This window comes from Manis javanica, chromosome 17, assembly GCF_040802235.1.
Source record: "Manis javanica isolate MJ-LG chromosome 17, MJ_LKY, whole genome shotgun sequence".
In the NCBI taxonomy this organism is placed as follows: domain Eukaryota; kingdom Metazoa; phylum Chordata; class Mammalia; order Pholidota; family Manidae; genus Manis; species Manis javanica.
In genome coordinates this window covers 38,814,240-38,834,093 of record NC_133172.1, presented here as the reverse complement: position 1 = coordinate 38,834,093, position 19,854 = coordinate 38,814,240, and the positions used below count along the sequence as shown (strand labels likewise).

The 19,854-nt window shown below is 52.4% G+C and overlaps 1 protein-coding gene across 1 annotated transcript; it reads left to right on the top strand.

The window, feature by feature from the left end:
* The first annotated feature begins 3,722 nt into the window (after positions 1–3,722).
* On the top strand, positions 3,723–19,426 carry LOC108407474 (adhesion G-protein coupled receptor G5). Its single transcript, XM_073225972.1, is given in 14 exon segments — positions 3,723–3,811; positions 4,898–5,059; positions 8,751–8,852; positions 9,061–9,142; positions 9,782–9,938; positions 10,514–10,633; positions 11,321–11,434; positions 12,364–12,383; positions 12,385–12,514; positions 13,282–13,403; positions 13,666–13,934; positions 14,794–14,911; positions 17,081–17,358; positions 17,704–19,426. Coding segments are annotated over 12 exon segments (1,575 nt in total). The 5' UTR covers positions 3,723–3,811; positions 4,898–5,059; positions 8,751–8,788; the 3' UTR covers positions 17,805–19,426.
* The last annotated feature ends 428 nt before the right edge of the window (positions 19,427–19,854 follow it).

The following is a 19,854-nucleotide window of genomic DNA, read 5'->3' as shown; positions in this document are numbered from 1 at the left end:
TGAGATTCAGATACTGAGTACTCAGAGGTCAGGGGTGTTCCCATTTTAAAGCAGGGAAAATGCTTTTGGCTTTTGGCTCAGACTTACCCAAAGTCTGGCAGCCACTAAGGACAGCCATGGGCCAAGAGCCCTGGGTTCTTTCCTGGCATTTCTGGAGGTGCAAATAGGGCTGGAGAAAGTAAAAGAGGCAGGTGGAGTAAGTGGAGAAGACTGAGTCAATGGTGAACCTAACTAAGGTCCAGTTATAACATCAGCAATGCTGAACCCTCTCTCTTAAAAGAGAAAGTGAAAAAACTGTCCTAAGGGTATCTCTGGTAGGGAGTGAGGGGTGGGTGGGTCGGGGGTGGCACCCAGTCATCCAGTCATAGAACCAAGATGGATGCTGACCCTAGACTTAGCAGTTCATATGACTTACCTTAGTTTTGCAGCCATTCTGTAAACTGGGTGTTGTTATCATCATGCCATCATGAGAAAAGTGAGAATCAGAAGTCAAGTGATAGGCCCAGAGCCACACAGCTGGGGAGGTCTCAGAGCCCAGATCTGAATTTTTTGATTTTACTATTTCCCTGCCTGGCCCTAAATCTACACGCCCAGGCAGCTCTCTGGATGCAGTGCTAATCTGGTATTAGCTTCCCAGTGCCCCCCTGAGGGGTTTCTCTCCCCAGCTCAGCATGGTGGGTTTAAAAAAAAAAATTGAAGTATAGTTGGTGTACAATGTTATATTGGTTTCAAGTTATAACAAGGTGGTTCAAAAGTTACCCACATTATTAAATCCTCACTCCAACTAGTACAGATACTGTCAACATAGAAAAATATTACAGAACCATTGACTATATTCTCCGTGCTGCGCTTCCATCCCCAAGACCAGCTTATATTATGATTGAGATTTTGTGCATTTTTATCCATCCACCCACCCGCCTCCACAGTGGGGTTTTGACTGAGGCTTGTGTTAATATTTCCCACACTTCAGCACTACACTTATTTCACCACTTCTTGCCATCAGCACAGAGCATTTTTTCTTTAAATCATATAACTTTTTAGGATGTATTTGTATTCTAGGGGAAACAGGAAATCTGTTTCAGTTAATGTAAAGAGAGGATGATCATAAAAATTAATATGTAAGCCATGGTATTGAAATCCAGCTAGAAACTTTCTCATTGTTAAAAGGGACATAATTGTACACCTATGTCCATAGCAGCGTTATTCACAATAGCCAAAATGTAGAAACAACCCAGGTGTCTGTTGGTGGATAAAAGGATAAATAAAATGTGGTCTATACACTCAAAGGAATATTACTGAGCTTTAAAAAGGAAGGAAAATGTGATAGCACACTATGTCATGGATTGACATTATATTAAGTGCAATAAGCCAGTCACAAAGGACAGATATTGTGGTTTCACTTTTGTGAGGCTCCTAGAACAGTTAAATCCACAGAGACAGAAAGTAGCATGGTAGGTACTAGGAACTGTGGGGAGTGGGGAGTAGGGAGTTACTGTTTAATGGGAACAGGGTTTCAGTTTGGGAGGATGGCAAAGTTCTAGTAATGGACGGTGATGATGGTTGCATAGAAATATGAATACACTTAGTTCACAGAACTGTACACTTCAAAATGGTTCAAAGGGTACATTTTATGTATATTTTTCCACAAAAAATCATTAAAAATAAGTTATTTTGTCTTCTATGTCGACATACAATTAAAGGTTAACATATGAAACCGAAAGGACACAAGTCAGGGTAGAGAGGGTTAGACACCACTTAGCTCTAAACACAGTCTTCTCCTTGATGCAGCCAGGACTGAAAAAGACGGAAAGTAAATGACTTTTCCAAGGTGTGACTCATTTTATCCAATATCCTGTCAGGGTCCTCACCATCCTCTTGCTGATCACTAGGGTGAGTAGCCCCCTGTGGAGGGATACTTCGTTAGGGATGGTGGGTGGCTTTCCCAGGGTCAGATGTAGGCGGTGACTTGCCCTCCTGCCTGCCTGGGGACTGAACAAGGGACTGACATGCCTCCTAAGGCTGAAGCATCTGGAGTAATTTTTAGGGGAGCTGGCAGCTGAGTACCTTCCCAGAGGAGGCAGCACTCAAGCTGAGCCCTGAGGGATGGAGAGGAGCTGGCATGCTGCCCAGGTACATGTCACTGCTGGGACCACAGAGCAGGGAGGTAGGTGTGACTATGGCAAGCCCATCTGGAGCTGGTTGGAAGTAGAGGCTAGACCATGAAGGCAGTTGGGAGCCACTGCTGACTCTTGAGGTGGGGGTGTCTTATCGATGAGTTCCAGGATCTAGAGAGTGGGCTAAGTAAAACCAGCTTCCCCAACTGAGGCAGGGCTTCATGAGGCTGGCACAGATCCAGGATGGAAAATAGAGGGGCTTCCGGGTAAGCAGGGCTTCCCCCTGGGCCCAAGAGCAGCCGTCTGGGGTCAGACAGCATGTGGAAGGCTGCTGGCATTGCAGCCCTACAGGTAGGCAGGAGATCTCAGAGAGGAAGGGCCTGGAGCTCAAGGTCTGGGTTGTGGTCATAGCAAACCAAAGTACAGACAAAGGCAAGGGCTTGCCCAAGTCACCCCACAGGAGTGTGACTGAGGGGTCAGGGCCCAGGTACACCAATATCCCTGCAAAGCCTTTGCACTGCACCCAGCAGGGGTCTGGATATGTGGACCTGTGCTTCCCCAGATCTCCCTGCCCTCCAAGGAGCAGCTCCCCACCCCCTTCCTGAGCTACCTGGGGTCTGGGCTTAGGTTGATGCTCAATGGGCCCTGGGGTGGGGGCAGAGAGGAGGGAGACTGTGTTAGGACCTGCCTGCTTTGTCCCTGTTGCTACACCCCCATCTCATCCTGGGGAGCAGAAAGGTGCATTCCTGAGTCAGAGTTCTCCCAGAGTGTCTGGCTAGGGCCTGAGCAAGAGAGAGTACCCGGTCACCCCACCAACACAACAGCTGCTTCCCCTTTCCCTTAGGGTTCTGTGGAGGAAGTGGCTGGAGGACAGGCTTGTCTAGGCCTCTGGCTCAGAGCTGGTCTTCTAGATCCACAATTTGGGCCATGTTTTCTGAATTCTGCCCTCAATAAGGCCCTTCCCCAGAGAGCTCTGCACTGGGTAACTCTGGGCCAGGCCCTTGTCCTCTCCAGGCCTCAGTCTACCCCTCTGTGAAGCATGGGGGCTTTCTGGGGCACTTCTGGTGGCTTTGCAGTACCTTATATAAGCCCCGCACTCCCCCAGGAGGTGCTGCTCTCATTATCTCCAGTTCACAGATGGGAAACCAGGGGTCAGAGAGTTTCCATCACTTGCTCAGTCACCCAGCCAGTAAATGATACTCGAGCCCTGCAGCCTGACTCAGCCCTTGCCTGAGGGCCTTGCCAGCATCAACCTCATTGATTGTGGTCCAGGGTTCATACTCCCTTTTCTACAGGTGGGGAAACTGAAGCTCAGGGAGGTGGCATCTCTTGCCCAGGGGTGCGGAAGTGAGGGGTCTTGAGCCCTGCAGCGTGCTGGGTTGGCTAGCCTTCCCCCTCTCAGTGCAACATGGAAACACTGCAAAGGAAGTGCTGGAGGCTCCAGGGATTGAGACCGGTGGGTCATCTGGGCAAGCCATCTGCTCAGAGAAGACAAAAAGGCTGTTAATGGTGAAAGAAGTGAAGTGAGAATGCGGTGTGCCAGCATGGGGTGAAGAGAGCAGGGAGAAGTGAAGATGTGTGGGTGTGGGGTGTGGGGAGGGGAGAGCCTGAGAGGCCGCCACAGCACAGAAGTTCCTGCCTTCCCCTTCTTCCTGCAGACAGCAGACACAGCAGGACAGCAGCAGCAGGCTTCACAGGTCAGCCCCTCTGGGCCTCTCCTCCCCACTCTCCGAGCTCTCTGTCCTTGTCCACAGGCTCCCCCATGTGCACTGGGCATGGCCCTGCCCAGGCCAGGGCAGGACTGGGGGCCTCCCCAGAGCAACAAGCCGGGGATCCACCTTCCTTCCCTTCACCCTTTCCTGGGCCTCTGGGGGCAGCTCTAAATCTCAGGGAGTGTAGAAATCTTTGTTTCCAAAAAACAGGGAGGATTTAAATTAAGGAGTTGTTAGGCACTGGGTTCAAATCTTAGCTCCCCACATGTGAATGGGGCAAGTTATTAGATTTTTCTGGGCCTCAGTTTCCTCATCTGTAAAATGGGGTTACTCTAGTAACCTGTACCTCAGGTGTCAATGATGAGGGCCTGGCACAGAGTTTGTGCTGGGCGGATTGGAGCAGGTGCAGCTCCTCCCAGAGGCACCTGGACTGCAGCCTGGGGACAGTGTGTCTCAGGAAGAAGGCTCTGGCGCTGGCTCCATCAGGCTCCCTGTTGGGCTCTAGCGTGTCCTCCCTTTCTCTGCCTGTAAAATGGGGCTAATAATAGCACCTGTCAGGGTTTTCTTCAGAGACCACAGGTTCATTCCTCAGTGAATGAGGCCAGAGGGGGCAGCTCCAAGCTGTGGTTGGCAGGAGTAGCTGGGACTCTATTTGGGAACCTGGCTGGTTCGCAGGTCCTGGCGCTGTTGAGGAGAGGATGGGCAGGGGGTGTGCATGGTCAGCTCTGGGGAGGGAGGCAGGGGTCCCCAAGTCTTGTGCTCATATGTAGTCCTGGCTGGGTACTTTGGGTCAGAGCTCTAGACGTGGGTCAGGCTCTGATTCTCTGAAGTGAGGCTCATGGAAGTGGTTGTTTGAGTCTCTCTGCCTGGGAAATAAGTCTCCTTGGTCTCATTTCACAGTTGAAAAAACTGGAAGTGCAGAGAAGTCAAGTTCCTTGCCCAACTTCATAGCCCAGGCACTGAGTACTGGAACTGGTTATCAAATTTGCATCTTCCGAAGGCTCCATTCTGTGCTCTGCATGCCTCCTCGTCTGTCTATTGACCTAAATAGAGTCTCACTTGTCCACACAGCCATCTTTGGGAGGCTGCAGCACACGAGGTGAAGACAGCACTGGACCTGGCTTCTGCAGCCCAGGTTTTGAGTCCCAGCTTGACCACTGGCTGTAACCTTGGGCAAACTCTTGTGTGGTTTTCAGGTTCCCCACAATCAACTGGAGCTAACTTGGAAGTCAGGTGAGGGATTTCTGTTTCCCAGAGGGCCCCAAGTAACAAATTACAGGGTGAATGAGATGGGTGCAGGTGTGGGAGAATGGTGTGTGGTGGCCCGTTTGGAGGGCTGAAGAGGGGTGTTGGAGGTCACAAGTGGAAGTGAAGATTGCGGTCTGCTCTTGGGAGCAGGGGTAGAAACCACAACTTCTATTTGGGGTGCTTGGAGGAGGTGTCACTTCTGCTACATCCTTGATTTCTCCAGCTGCTGGTGAAGTTAGGCCCCTTTTCCCTCTGCAGATGGAGGAACCCAGCCTTACGCTCCAAACCCTGGAGGTCAAGCCAAATGGCTGTCTGGGCTTCAGTTTCCCCATTCATATAGTGAGGGGTGGACAGGATGACCCGAGGTCTTTCTGCACTATCAGGTCCTCGGGTTTCTCTCCTGAAATGTTTCAAATGGTTTCCTTCAGCGGCTCCTTTCTCTCCCCAAACCTTTTCCCTCAACTCTTCTCTGAAGTTCTGAGAGGGTAAGTGAATTGCTCAAGGTAACACAGCCAGATAAATAACCAAGTAGCCCAATAAATAAGAACGCAGCACTCCATGAGTCCAAAATCTCTATCCTCTTTTAAAATGACCACATTTATTAATCAGTAGTATTAAGACAAAAGGATGACCACTTGGAAAAAAATCACCTCCAAATCTCATACTATACTCCAGGGTCAATGCAGATAGATTAAGATTCCAGTGTAAAAAGTGAAACCTTCAAGGTACTAGAAGAAACTTAGGGGGTATCCTTCATAACACTGGCATAGGGAAGGCCTTTCTAGCTATGTCTCAAAATCCAGAAGCCAAAAGAGAAAATCATGGTACTTTTCATTACACAAAAATTATAAATAGAAAAAAGATTTCTACATGGTGAAAAGACTATACATAGTGTTAAAAGGCAAATGGCTAACTGGGAAAAGATATCTGCAATTCATATAATAGACAAAGAGCTCATTTTCCTATTATGCAAAAAGTTTCTAGAAGTTCACAAGGAAAAATCTAACCCAATATAAAAATGGGCAGATGATGAACTTGCACATGTGGGAAATAAGGTAAGTACAGCTGCACTGTTTATAAGTGCAAAAGACTGGAACCAGCACAAATGGCTGCTAACCAGGAACTGGTTGGGTAAATTATGGTTCATCCCTACAACATTTGATTATGCGTGCAGTAGTCAAAGAAAAAGTAGAGCTGTAGGCACTGTTATGGAAAGTTCTCCAAGACATATTTTCAAGTGAAAAAAGCAAAGTGCAGGACAGTATGTATATTGTGCCACTTTTTAAAAAAAATAAAATGGGGGAAATCATATTTGCTGATATTTGTATGAAGAAACTCTGGAAGATACACAAAACTTTAACACCAAGGTTGCCTGGGGGTGACTAATTGGGAACTGAGTGGTCAGGAGACACATGAGGCAGAGATACTTTACATTTTATTCCTTTTTTGTATTTATTTATTGTTCATATTTGAAAGATGTAAAATCTAAGTTATCTGAAGAGTAAATCAAAATTGAGACATGTGTAACTATAATGTATGGATTTTAGAAAATAAATCCAGAATCTCACAACCCAGAAGTGATTACTTCTTATGCCTTGATGGGAATCTTCCAGATTTTTATATATAAAAAATAGGATTTTTTACAAGGATTGGATTACATTGTTTTGCAACGTGTTTTTTTGTTTTTCCTAAGTAATACGTCACCATGATTTTTTTCAAAATGATAGTCATTTGGAACACACACCAAAAAATCTTAATCATTAAAAAACCTGTTTTTCTACTGTGAGGGCAATACATGCTTGTTGTAGAAAGCTCAAACAATTACAGAACACACAAGAAAGTAACACCCCCTCCCCCACAACCTTTGGCAACCACTCATTTATTCTCCATCTCTATAATTTTGTTATTTCAAGAATGTTATATAAATCAGACCATACAGTATGCAACATTTTGAGATTGCTTTTTGTGCTCAGCAGAGTTTCCTTGAGACCCATCCAAGTGGTGTGTATCAATAGTTTTTTTTATTGCTTAATTGTATTTCACGGTAAGGATGTTCCCCAGTTCAACTGTTCACTCATTGAAGGTACATTGGGATTGTTTCTAATTTGGGGCTATTGCAAGCAAAGCTGCTGTGAAGTCTGTATACAGGCCTTTGTGTGAACATGAGTTTTTATTTCTCGGGGATAAATGCCCAAGAGTGGGACTGCTGGGTCATGTGATAGGTGCAGGTTTCATTTGATAAGAAATAGCTAAACTCTTTTGCAGGGTGTTACTGAACTGCAATTTATTTAACTATTTCTGAACTATTCCTCTACTGATAGATCCTTACATAGTAAATAGTACCTTCACCTCTCCTCTGGTGGCATTTCCTTTACCCTATGTCTTATGATTTACACCCTCATTTTGTTGGAGCACATCCTCCAGCAGCTTCCTGAAAGAGGGTATTTGTTTTAAAATACCTAGTGATCCTTGGGTGGGCATTCATCTCCAAGAGTGGGGCACTAAAAGCTTAATTGCTTGGCAGGACTCGGTAACTGGTGAACCTTCACAATAAATATTGTCCTGGTCATTTCAGTGAGGAACACTAAAACATCAGTAGCTACAGGATGTTGTTCTTGAAGTGGCCAGTTCTTCAGAGAAGAAGTCTCTCTTGCCTTGGAGCATCCTCACCGAGCTTCTGCTGCCTTCTGGAAGCTGGTAGAGGAGGAGGTGGGGAGCATAAAGGCTTAATTTTTCTATATCTGACTGGCACCCCACCCTTCCCCTCAGATTCTCCATGGTGCACGGTCTCCAGGGAATGAACTTTATGCTGGAGTGACGTTGAGGATGGTAGGGTCCTGAGGAATGGCCCTGAACACCCCAGATGACAGAGATCTGGGGACCTAGCTGATCATTTTAAAGGCTTCCAACCAAGAATCCCCCATTTTTAGGCTCACTCTTCATCCCCACTTCAGAGGTTCCCAATGCCTTCAGTTCTTAAGTGCTCCTAGGTTGTGAGGCTGAGACTAGCTGACCACTCCACACCTCTCTCCCCACTGCAGGCACTTGGGTTCAACTTTTTATGATCCGCAACATTTATTACCAGGTGGCCACCTGTATTGTAGCCTCCAAAGTTTTGCTGACAGCTCTTATCGGCTGTTGTCCTCTTTCCCATTGTCTGTCTGTGTGGATTTGTGCCTGTTTTACTCATTCACTCTCATTTTCATGGAGTTTCAGGGAATAGATATAAATGTGCTGCATCTAAGCTCAAGTTTATTTAAAGAAAAATGAGTCCAGAGAGGAACAGATCCTTTCCCCGGGTCATGTGGTGAGTTAATGACATTGCTGGACAGGTTACATGTTGCTTATTCCCAAGCCACCTCCTGCTGGGTGAGATCAGGGTCCTGGAGAAGCCCCCAGAGAGACTCTTTTTTGGGAGGGGTTAGTGACTCAGGTAGAGCTGCTAATGGCAGGCATTACTAAACAGTCAAGGATTCTGCAGTCATAGAGACCTGGCTTCAGAGAGCCTCAAGCAAAGTACCACCACTTGCTTTCTGGGCTCTGTTTCCCTGTCTGTGAAATGCAGGAGTAGCGAGGACCACAAAGATACTGATGTCCTATCCATGGGACATGCCGGACACCTAGATGCTAGAGGCTGCTCTTTTGCCATGGTGATGACAGCACTTGCCTTTTCCAGGGCAGGAGCCGGTTCTTGGAGGAGACGGGGCACAGGACATGGATCACCGTGGGGCCCTTTTCTTCTGCCTGTGCCTCGTGACTTCTCACAGTGTGACAGTGGGTAAGAAGGCTCTGTGGAGCTGGGGGATGCGGGTGCAAACCTAGTCCAGGCCCCTGGCTGCCCTGTGAGAGAGGGAGGCCTCAAACCAAGGGAATTTGAAAAGGGGCTTTAGGCTTCCTGGGGTGACCTGATGTCTCAGGCTAGGGTGGAAGGCCCAGAGGCTGCTGCAGACAAAGGCTGGGCTGGAGGTCTGACTTGCTCCCCACAGAGGCATCCCAAGACCTCCTGCGCTGGATGGAGAAAATGGAGATGGCCACCCAGAAGAGGAGCTTGACTCCTCCCCTTGCTGAGTGAGTTGGGTGTCTGTCCTCAACCACCTAGAGTCAGCTGTGCCTCCCACCCCCAGCTTGCACTGGTCCAGGGTTGTCCGTGTAGACCATTAATTCATTTATTCAACACACACTTACTGAGTACCTGCTGTGTACCTGGCACTAGACTCTGGAGATGCAGGATATGTCCCTGCTCTCATCAGGTTTCCTGTTTGGCTGGGGGCTTGTAACCTTGGATGCCATGAAACCAGATGAAGAATTGCAGGGTCTTTGTGCTTTTCTGGGGAGAGGCTCCAAGACTTGGGCCAGACTGTCCAGGATCTGTGACCCAAAGGCAGAACAGCTCTGGGTGGGAGGTCAATGCTGATGTCTGGCCAGGGAGCACAGGGACCATGGAGTACTTCACTCATTCAGTGCGGAGTGGCCAGGGAAGGCTTCCCAGAGGAGGTTTCAGCAAACTGGGACCTGAATAAGTGTTAATCTGGAGAAGCAGGGGAGTGGGGTGGGGAGTAGGAGTGTGCCAGGGATATTGTGTGTGCAACAGTCTGGAGGCAGGAGTGCCAGGGTGTGGGGTCGGGGAGGCCCCGGCCCTCCAGGCCATCTCGAGCCTCCCTCAGCCTGGCCCGCACTCCAGGCTCTGGCCATCTCTTTTGCCTTCAGGCTCATGCGTGGCCTGGAGTGGAGGCTGCTGAATGCCAGCTTCCCGGGCTACAACCTCACCTTGCAGACACACACCATCCACACCCTGGCTTTCAAGCTGGGCTGCGACTTCCCCGGCCTGTCGCTGAGCAGCACCTCTCTGAAGCCGATGCCCCAGGTCAGAGGCCGCAGGGGATTGGGGTGGCCAGTGCCTCCACTCCAGAAATCCTCCGGGGCCTTAAGGTCTAGACTTGACCCCCACACCAATCTGGGCTCTGCTGTAATAGCTGTGAGCTGCCTCCTCTGTAAAACAAGGGCTGGTGTTCCTCATGTGAATGACAGAAAGAAGGGTGCTCTGGGCCTCAAGGGCAGCACCCACGTCCTGCTTTTGCAGGTCCCTGGGGGTGGCAGCAGTGGGACAGGGCAGGGAACTGGGCTCCTTTGAGAACCCTGGTGTGATTCCTGCAAGCCTGGGTGCTGGGGCCTGAGATGTTCCGTCCTCAGGGGTCCCAGCTGGGTCAGGAAATAACCCAAATTCAAAACCTAAGCAGCCTGGAGGGGAGACCTGGGATCTTGGGCAGTTTGGGAGGAGGTGCAGCTTGGGTGGAGGGGGTCTGTATGTAGAGGCTCCAGGGAAGGAAACGCCCAGGTTAAGGCTGGGAAGGCTTCCCGGGGAGTGTGGGCAACTGAAAGTCTTGGAGCCGGGTTTGGAGGCCTGGACACCAGGCTCAGCTTGTTCCAGGCCCTCCGCAGGTGCGGGCTGGGCACGCCATGCAGTTCCCCGCCGAGCTCACTCGGGACGCCTGCAGGACTGGCCCCAAAGAGCTGCGACTCATCTCATCTACCTCTTCACAGCCCACTTCTTCCAGGTCAGTGCCACGAGCCAGGCAGGGGGGCCGCCGGCCCCTTCCCAGGGGCACCGCAGGCTTTCATGCCACTCTCTGGCCTCTGGGCAGCGACCAGCACCAAGTGGGGCCAGCCTACTGTTCAAACCAAGCCAGCCATTGCCCCCTCTGGGTCTCAGTTTCAGCAAATGGTGGAAGGCACAATGACAAATGAGCCCTAAGAAACCTGCTCTGTATATGCCTGTTCCATGGTGGGAGACAGACAGGAAGGTCACAGCATCCTTGTCCTCAGAGAGCTCCCGAGCTCGACAATTAGACAGGGACCTTAGTGAGTTCATTTTAGCTCAGGAGCATCACAGCCATAGGGATCCAAAGCGATGAGTGAGTCAGGGTGGGGTTGGGGTGGTTCCCAGTGAGCAGACCAGGGGGACTTCTGGAGAAGGTGCCTCCTAACCTTGGCTTTGAGAATGAGTTAGGAGAGTGGTGAGGTGGGAGCTATGAGGCCGGAACACATTCAATGCATGGAGAGTGGAGGGGGGCTGCGGGGAGGGGACAGCACGTGTACAGGCTGGGAGGCTGGCCCCACGCTGCACACATGAGAGGCATGCTGCTGGCTCCTGCCCAGGAAGGAGGGGCTGGAGCAGGGGGGCTCTCAGGCCTCATCCAGGTCTCCTCATGTCCCCTCCAGTCACCCCTTTTTCTGCTGTCCTTCCAGAATACCAACTCACCTCTGCTCAATAATTATGTCCTGGGAGCCCAGCTGGGTCATGGACACGTGAACAACCTCAGGGAGCCGGTCAACATCAGCTTCTGGCACAACCAAAGCATGGTACCTCTGGGGGTGCCCCCATTTCCGTCTCACCTCTGCCCCTTTGTGGATCTCCTGTTGAAACTAAACCCAAACCTGTGGAACCATCTTGGAGGCAAATTGTTTTAAATTCATCACTTTTTGAAAATTCCTGTCAAAGAAATAAGAGAGAGAAGCTTTTCCTCACTGCATTAGTCAGGATTCTTTTTGAGTTACAAGTGATACAGAACCATCCCAAGCTAGCTTAAGCACAAAAGGGGACTTACTGGCTTATGTACACGAAGTGTCCAGTGTTCACCAGCTTCAGGCATGGCAGGATCCAGGAGCTGATACAATGACATCATGGCTCAGTCTCTTTCCATCTCTCAGTAATGGCTTCCTGCCTCGACTACTTCACTCTGTGACAAGATGGTGGCCGAAGTGCTGGACTTACTCTCTTCCCTGTGGGCTTTCCTCAGTATTTATCATGGCGCTGTCTGTGTCATTTCCCCCCACCTCCACCCCATGGTTTGGTGTCAAGGATGTCTGTGGATGGGACTCTGCCCCACTGGGCTTGGGTCTGCACCATCATTGTTCCCTACAGAGAGGAGGGGGAAGGGGACAGTTGATCACAGACCACGTACTCTATAAGCCAGAGCTGGGCACTCAGGATTCCTTATTGCCTTTACTTTTTCCACCCTTCTTGAGACTTGGCTTTAAATGATTGCATTTTGCAAATGAATAAACTGAAGCTGAGAGAAGCTCATCAGCTTGCCCAGGTCACTCTTGAGAGTCCATAGTGGAGGTAGTGCTGTGATCTGGGCCTGTCTGATGCCAAAGTCCATCCACTATCTGCACAATCTTGACGAGAGTGCAGTTGAATCACCTTTGACCCTCAGAATTTCCAGACCCTGACCCACAGCCCTCCCCTGGAGCCCTGGGACACACCCAACTCCTGCATTTCCCCTTAGGAAGGCTACACAGCAACCTGTCTTCTGGAAGGAGGGAGCCAGCCAGCACCACTGGGGGGTCTGGAGCCCTGAGGGCTGTCGCACAGAGCAGCCCTCACCTTTCCAGGTGCTCTGCCGCTGCCACCACCTCAGCTACTTTGCTGTTCTCATGGTATGTGTGCATCCAGCCTGAATGAGGGCCCTGTGTCTAGGACAGAGGAGCAAGTTGAAGGAGGTTGCAAGGGACAACAAATCCAACTTAAATGGGCTTAAAGAAGAAATAAAAAAACTCTGGGCTCATGTTCCTGAAAAGGCTGGGTTAGCCTTCAGGCATGGTTTGATCCAGGCACTCAATATCATCAAGACAGGACTTTACCTCTGTCTTTCAACTGTGCTTGCTTTGTGCGGGCCTAGCCTTCTGACAGATCTCTCCATGGGCTAATAATATGGGTGCCAGCAGCTCCAGGCTCATGTCCTACCAGTTTGCAGACCAGTGGAGTAAGAGCTTCTCTCATTCAATTCTGCCAGCCAAAGTCTTGGGACTGAGTCCCACTAGCCTACAGTGTGTCACATGCCCATCCCTTAACCAATCTCTGTGGGCAGAGGGAGGGAAGGCTCTTAAGAGGCTGGGCCTCGTGCACCTGTCCACAAATAGGGGGAGAAACGGTGGGTCCACCCATGTGCATAGATAGGGAGGGAGGAGAAGTTCTCATAGAGGAGGAGAGATCTCATAGATATTATAGAGAAAGGGAAGATAGGAGTTGACTTGGGAGGAAGGGGGAGCAGGCAGAAGCCACTATGACTGCCAGGGCTGCAAACCAGGACCACGGAGGGTTTGTGGGGCAGGAAGGCTTGGAGCTGAGGTCCTTCTTAGGTCCCTCTCAGCATGGGGAGGGCATTTCCATGCTTCTGGCCTGTAGTCCTTCTTCCCTCCCACAGCAACTGTCCCCAGCCCCAGTCCCCGCAGAGTGGCTGGTGCCTCTCACATACATCTCCCTGGTGGGCTGCAGCATCTCTATCATGGCCTCACTGCTCACTATCCTGTGGCACTTCCAAGTGAGGTAATCCCCTGCCTCAGTGCTGGGTCTGCCCATCAGCGCTTCTCAGATTCCCCCTCCTTTCCCACTTGCTCTTCCAAAGTAGGGAGGGCTTCTCCTTGGGGCAGAGGCTGGGAGGCAGGATACCAGCCCCTCAGTGTGGCAGCTGTTGGATTCGTACTCTCTCTTGACCTCAGTGTCCCCATCATTGTCTATCTATGAGCCCGGGGGTGGCACTGCTTAGGTGATGTCCCCAGGCCACAGAGGGCCGTGCTTCTACCTGCAGGAAGCAGAGTGACTCCGTGACAAAAATCCACACGAACCAGCATGCCTCTGTGCTGCTGCTGAATGCCACCTTCCTGCTGAGCCCGAGGCTGGCCGCGGCCTCCGTGCCTGGGTCAGCGTGCACAGTGCTGGCTGCCGTCCTGCACTTCGCGCTGCTCAGCTGCCTCACCTGGATGGCCATTGAAGGCTTCAACCTCTACCTGCTCCTTGGGCGTGTCTACAACATCCACATCCACCGATACCTGCTCAAGCTCTGTGCAGCGGGCTGGGGTAAGCAGAGCCCCCCACCCTCTTGTTTCCTCAGACCCCAGAGAGGACATCTAGCCCCTCCTGTCCTCCCCGTTCTCCTCTTCCTCACCAGCGGCCATCATCCCTATCAACGCCACCACTACTCTTTACATTACTATTCTTATCACCATTTCTACCTTCATTGCCACCTCCACATCCATCACCACCACCATCACCTCCATCACCTCCATGTCCGTCACCACCACCATCACCTCCATCACCTCTACCTTCAATACTGCCTTGACTTCCATCACCTCGACATCCATCACCTCCATTACCTCCACCATCTCCACCTCCATCACCAGCACCTCCAATAGCATCACCACCATCATCACCTCCAGTACCACCTTTACTTCCAACACCAGCACCATCAATACCACCACATCATTTCTATCACCTCCACCTCCAATACCTCCATCACCTCCACCACCACCTCGATGGTCACCACCATCACATTCTCATCTTTATCACTGTCTCTGGTGCCACCACCATGGGCATGTCTATCACCATCTTAGTCCCTCTCTTTATTATCCCTGCCTCCTCACCAGTTCCCAAACCCCCTCTCTCATTAACTCTCAGCCACCACCTCCCAGTGCGACCACTACTGCCATATCACCCCACCCTAGTGCCCTCTCTAATATCATCTTGGAAAACAACCTCCTCTAAGGCTGTCACACTAATTGCTCTGGAGCTGGGCCATGTGGCAGGAGCTGGAGGCTCAGAGCAGTCTCTTTCCCTGCCACCTGCCCAGTGGAATTCTGTTTTAGCAGCCCCGGGAGCCCATGACCAACCCCTTTTGGGGGCACCTGACAGATGCTGGGCCTCTGTGTCACCCTCTCAGGGCTTCCAGCCCTCCTGGTTCTGTTCCTCCTTGCTGTCAAGAGCTCAGTGTATGGACCCTACATGATCCCAGTCTCCGACAGCCAGGAAGATGGCGCGGGCTTCCAGAACATGTCCATGTGAGTGTCCTCAGGGCTGTGGCAGGCTGTCTTTGGCAGAAGGGCCATGTGGCCTGAGGCTCTGACAGGATGTGCTGTCGTCAGGGCACTGGCTGTGGGACAAGGAGGGGGCTGGTGCTTAAACAGGAGGTGCGTTCCAGGGGGCTTGCCACACCCCCTCTGCGGGATCCCTGAGTCCCCTCCAGGGGCAGGCCCATGTTCTAGGCCAGCTAATAGGAAGCCCTGGGACAGACTCTGATGCCCTCTCTTGGGCCTTCAGGGCCAAGGCAGCAGGGCCTCCACCTCCTGGCAATACACAGCTGTCAGCCCAGGCCCCCTCCAGCTCCCAGCAGGAGCTCAGCCTGTGCCTGACTGCGCTCCCTCCCACCCCGTGCTCCACTGCTCAGGTTCCCGCTCCTCCCGACCTGTGCCTGGCATGGCACTGCCAGCCCTCAAGTCCCCGGAGTCAGAGGAGGGAGCTCTGTGGGGATTGGGACACCCCAGCCAGGGACCAGGCTCAGTGGGTGTTGGGGGGGCAGGGGTCTGGGGGCCTGGGGGACAGACTCTGCTGCTGCTTCTTGTGCTCAGGACATTAACCTTTACCTTGTTAAGAAAAGTTTCCATCAGCTAACGTAGAGAGGATAGCTTAATAAAGCCCTGTAGCCCCATGACCAGCAGCTGGCCATTTAGCCTTTTTACGTTTCCTGGCTGATGCAAGCTCAGGACCACTGAGGGCTGTTTCATCCTCACACCAAGGGGTAGGTCCTTCTGTCGTCAGCCCTTGCACTGGGGAAGCTGAGGCACAGGCAACTAAAGAACTCTGCCCAACAGGAGCCAGCAGAGCCTGGCGCCCACCACTGCCCCTCCCGGCTCCGGGAGGTGAGGGCTCTGGGCGCAGACTGGAGGGCAGGTGGGGTTGATTCCTCTCGCTGTGCGGTCAGGTTGGTTTCTCAGAGGAGTGCGATTAAGTATTCTATTATACAATAGGAGATGCAGGCCTGACTCGGCAGTGGCACGCCCACAGGATGGGAGCACGGTAGCACAGGGCCGCCGGAGAGCCCCCCCCAGCTGCCCCTGACCTTCCTGACCTCTCCCTTCTGCTCTCACCCGGTGTTTGTGACTTTTGTCTCATACATTTACAAAACCCTGAACACAAGCAGCAATTAAGAAAACGACAGGACACTGGGTTAACAGGCTGTGTCAGAGCTGCCCCCGCTGGACCGTCATGTAACAGTGACAAGGTGTGACCCATGGCCACATGCAGCCACTTGCATGAATCCCCAAAGTAATGTTCAAGGACGCTTGTGACTGCAGTGGCAGAAGCCCGTGACGGGAGCCCAAGCAGGCGACCCTGACAGTTAGGGGCAGTGGCTCTGGGCTCAGACCACGGGGCTTCAAGTGCCTCCCGTGCTCTTACTAGTGTGTGTTCCTAAGCCAGAGCCTCAGTTTCCTCATCTGTAGGGTGGGGATGATTATGCACCTGCTTCCTAGGGTCATCCTGAGGGTGGAATGCCTAACCAGTGGAAAGCATGTGACATGGTGTCTGGGTAAAAGGCACACCTGTTTTGAAGGAATCTTGGGAGACAGAGGCTTGAAGGTCTCAGCGAGAGTCTAGGAGCAGGGCTGGGGCCACTGTCAGGCCTCTTTCTGACTCTTTCCTTGGCTCTCGGTGTTTTCCTGCTGCTCACTCTGCCCCTCGGTGCGCACGTGGAGAGTGCCCCCCACCAGGCTGCGAGCTGCGAGCTGCAGCAGCTCACTCAGGGCTCAGAGCTGGCCTGCTGGCCCCATCTAGGTGGGGCCAGGTCCCGGGCAGGGCATCCCATTGCACAGAGGTGGTGATGAGATGGTGGAAGAAGTTTCCAGGGAGGGGGGCTGGCCAATGATCCAGTGGATTATCGGACAAGTTGATAGCTGGCCTGGCAGTGGAAGGGGAGAGGTTGGCCATAGCAAGCAGGCAGGGGAGAGTTTTCAGTTGGGTAAGGTCATGAAGGGACGAGAGAGACCGGCGTGGCTGGACAGGAGGGCCTGGGGGGCTTCCGAGAGTGGGGCAAGTTGGCAGGTGGGTTCTATCGTGGGGGCTTAGCTGGAAAGCCAGACCCAGGACTTCACTGCAGTGGGTCTGAGCCCGAGACCATGGTGTCTCCCCAGCCTCGGAAGCCACACCAAGCTGGGCACTCCCCACCCCTGCAGGTGCTGGGTGCGGAGTCGCTGGGTGCACACTGTCTTGGTCATGGGCTATGGTGGCCTCATGTCCCTCTTCAACTTGGTGGTGCTGGCCTGGGCGCTGCGGACCCTGAGCCGACTTCGGGCGCAGGAGAAGGCACTGCGTGCCCGGGCCTGCCGGGATGCCGTCACCGTGCTGGGCCTCACCGTGCTGCTTGGCACCACCTGGGCCTTGGCCTTCTTCTCCTTTGGTGTCTTCCTGCTGCCCCAGCTCTTCCTCTTCACCATCTTCAACTCGTTCTACGGTAGGACCTGTGGGCGGCGTGGAGGCACCTCGGGGTGGGGGTTGGCGGTGTGCCGTTGGTAGTTGTTTACTGCTAAGGGCCTCCGGTCAGTGGGGTGACACAGGGCCCCATCCAGGCTGGTTTGGGACTACACTGCCCACAGGTAGCATGTCACCTTCCAATTTGCTCGAGGTGACTGGGTCCTCCAGCTCCCATGCTCTGTCCCTTCTGGCCACCAACAGTAGGGGAGTCTGAGAATTGTGTGCCTCTGGGAGGCCCAGGTCACCTGAGCCAAGGAGGTCCCTAGGTCCTGGGTGGGCCCCCCTGCTCCTGCCGTGCACCCACTGACCAGACTTCCTCCTGCAGGTTTCTTCCTCTTCCTATGGTTCTGCTCCCAGAGGTGCCGCTCGGAGGCGGAGGTGGAGGCGGAGGTGGAGGCGTTCAGCACCTCCCAGACCATGCTGTAGCCTGGACCTCCTGGCCCAGAGCCTCCAGCCTTTCTGTCTGCCTGCAGCCCGTGGCCCCAGCTTCTCCCAGAGAAGGTGGCAGGCCAGGTGCTGGCCACCAGAGGCCACTGCCCCCTCCAGGGAGGCTTTTACCCCTCCATGGCTTTGCCAGGCCCAGAGGGCAGGTGCTGCTCCGTCTCCCCTGGCTTTCTGTTCCAGAGTAGTTCCAGCCCCACTGCGGGGCAGCAACTTTTCCCTGGTGCCTGGACCTGTCTGGCCAGGCCTGTGGGCAGTGCACTAGTCTGGGAGTCAGGAGGGCACATTTTAAGCCAGGCTGTTTTACTTTATGACCTTGGGCCTGTCATTGCTCCCTGACTCTCGGTTTCCACATCTGTGACTCGGGGCAGATGGCTCCAGGCCAGCCTAGCCCAAGAGTTTTGTGAAACTGAGTAACACAGTGGAGAAACAGTCATAGGGGGCCCTTTACCTCAACTTTCCTGCTTTAAGTGGGGTACTGGCTAGCCTGCCGTAGAAGCTCCTGCTGGGCCCTGCCACCTTCCTCCTGGGGAGGGTCAGACCACTTCCTGCATGAGGTACCAGTCCAGTGCTTAGAGACCTACTCAGTGTCTGAGCCTCACCAGCCTATTCCTGAGGGCATTTTTTCTTTAACACCACCCCCACCCCTGGCCAAATTACGATATGACCCTAACTCCAAATCCACCCTTAGCAAAGACCAGAAAGTTCAGCCCTTCCTGGATGCTCCTCCTCTCGTGCTCCCAAGATGACCCCCACAGGCCATTTAGACCGTGGCTGGGGCCATAGGGCTTCCTGGCGGTAGAAGGGGAGTGCCTCTTTCCCCTCCACCTGAGCCAGCTGCGTCCCAGGCCTGGTTATTTGACGATTGCGTAGGATTGCAGTTCCCCTGATAGCAGTGAGGGTGTGGGTTCTAAATCCAGGCTGGGGCCACTGTTGGAGAGAATCACCATTGTCGTTGACGTGTGGGTCAGACCAAGTGGGAGATGACTCATGAAGCCAGAGCCCTTCCCAGGCTGCACAGCAGGGAGCGCTGTTGGCCTATGCTGGGAAACCACTGGTTACAAAACCGCGCCTGGAAATGCTGTGGTCACCTGTCTGCGGACATGACACACCAGGTGGAGAGGCCCTGCCTCCAGGACTGTGCCTGCTGAGTGGCCAGGAGGAATTCTAGGGCCATTTCTCTCTTTCCCAGAGCAGCTGCCCACTCTGGCTCTTGGGGTCTTATGCTCTGTGCATATCTGGCACCAGAGTGGGGGGCTGAGAGAGGCTCTCAGAGCCCTGTTCAGAGCCATCAGGCAGATTTAATGACTTTGATGGGCACAGGGAGGCAATTGAAGCCTGGTCCCTTTTCTCCCAGGGGAATCCTCTGCCCTCTGTTTATTTCTTGACGCAAATAGCCCTTCACTAGGTGGTGAGTGGGGCAGGCGCTGGAGCCAGACTGCCTGCGCTCAAATGCCAGCTCAGCCACTTGCTAGTTGTGTGGATGTGGACAAGCCATTCAACCTCTGTGTGCCTTAGTTTTCCCATCTGTGTAATAGGGGTAATAGCAATACTTATTTTGAAGATGTAATAAAATAATCCATATAAAGGGGCTTAGCACAGAGTAAGTGCTCAATAAATGGTTATTATTGTTATCATTTTTTTGGCTATTATTATTAGCAGTGTGAACTGAGTCTCAGAGGCCAACTGGTCTAAGCCCCAGGCCTAGCTCTTTGCTGGGCACATGATCCTCAACTGTGTCACCTCCTCCCCCCCTTCCCCAGAGGGGTGGTCTGCGCTCTGGCCTTGTTGGCCTTTTGCCATTTTAGGAATATTCCCCACTTAGTGCAGTTTCCATATTTCTGTCACACATCTTGCCAACCCACAACTCCTCAGCCCTCATCTATTTAAATTCCTGGTGGCTCATTTGTCACATCTTGTATGAAATCTCTCCAGTTGCCCCACAGCGAAGGTCTCTTTCTGTGTCTGACTCCAGAGAGTCTCCTTGTCTCTGTCAAGGTGCCGTGAGCCCCCATCTGAGCTCTCCCTGGTTTAG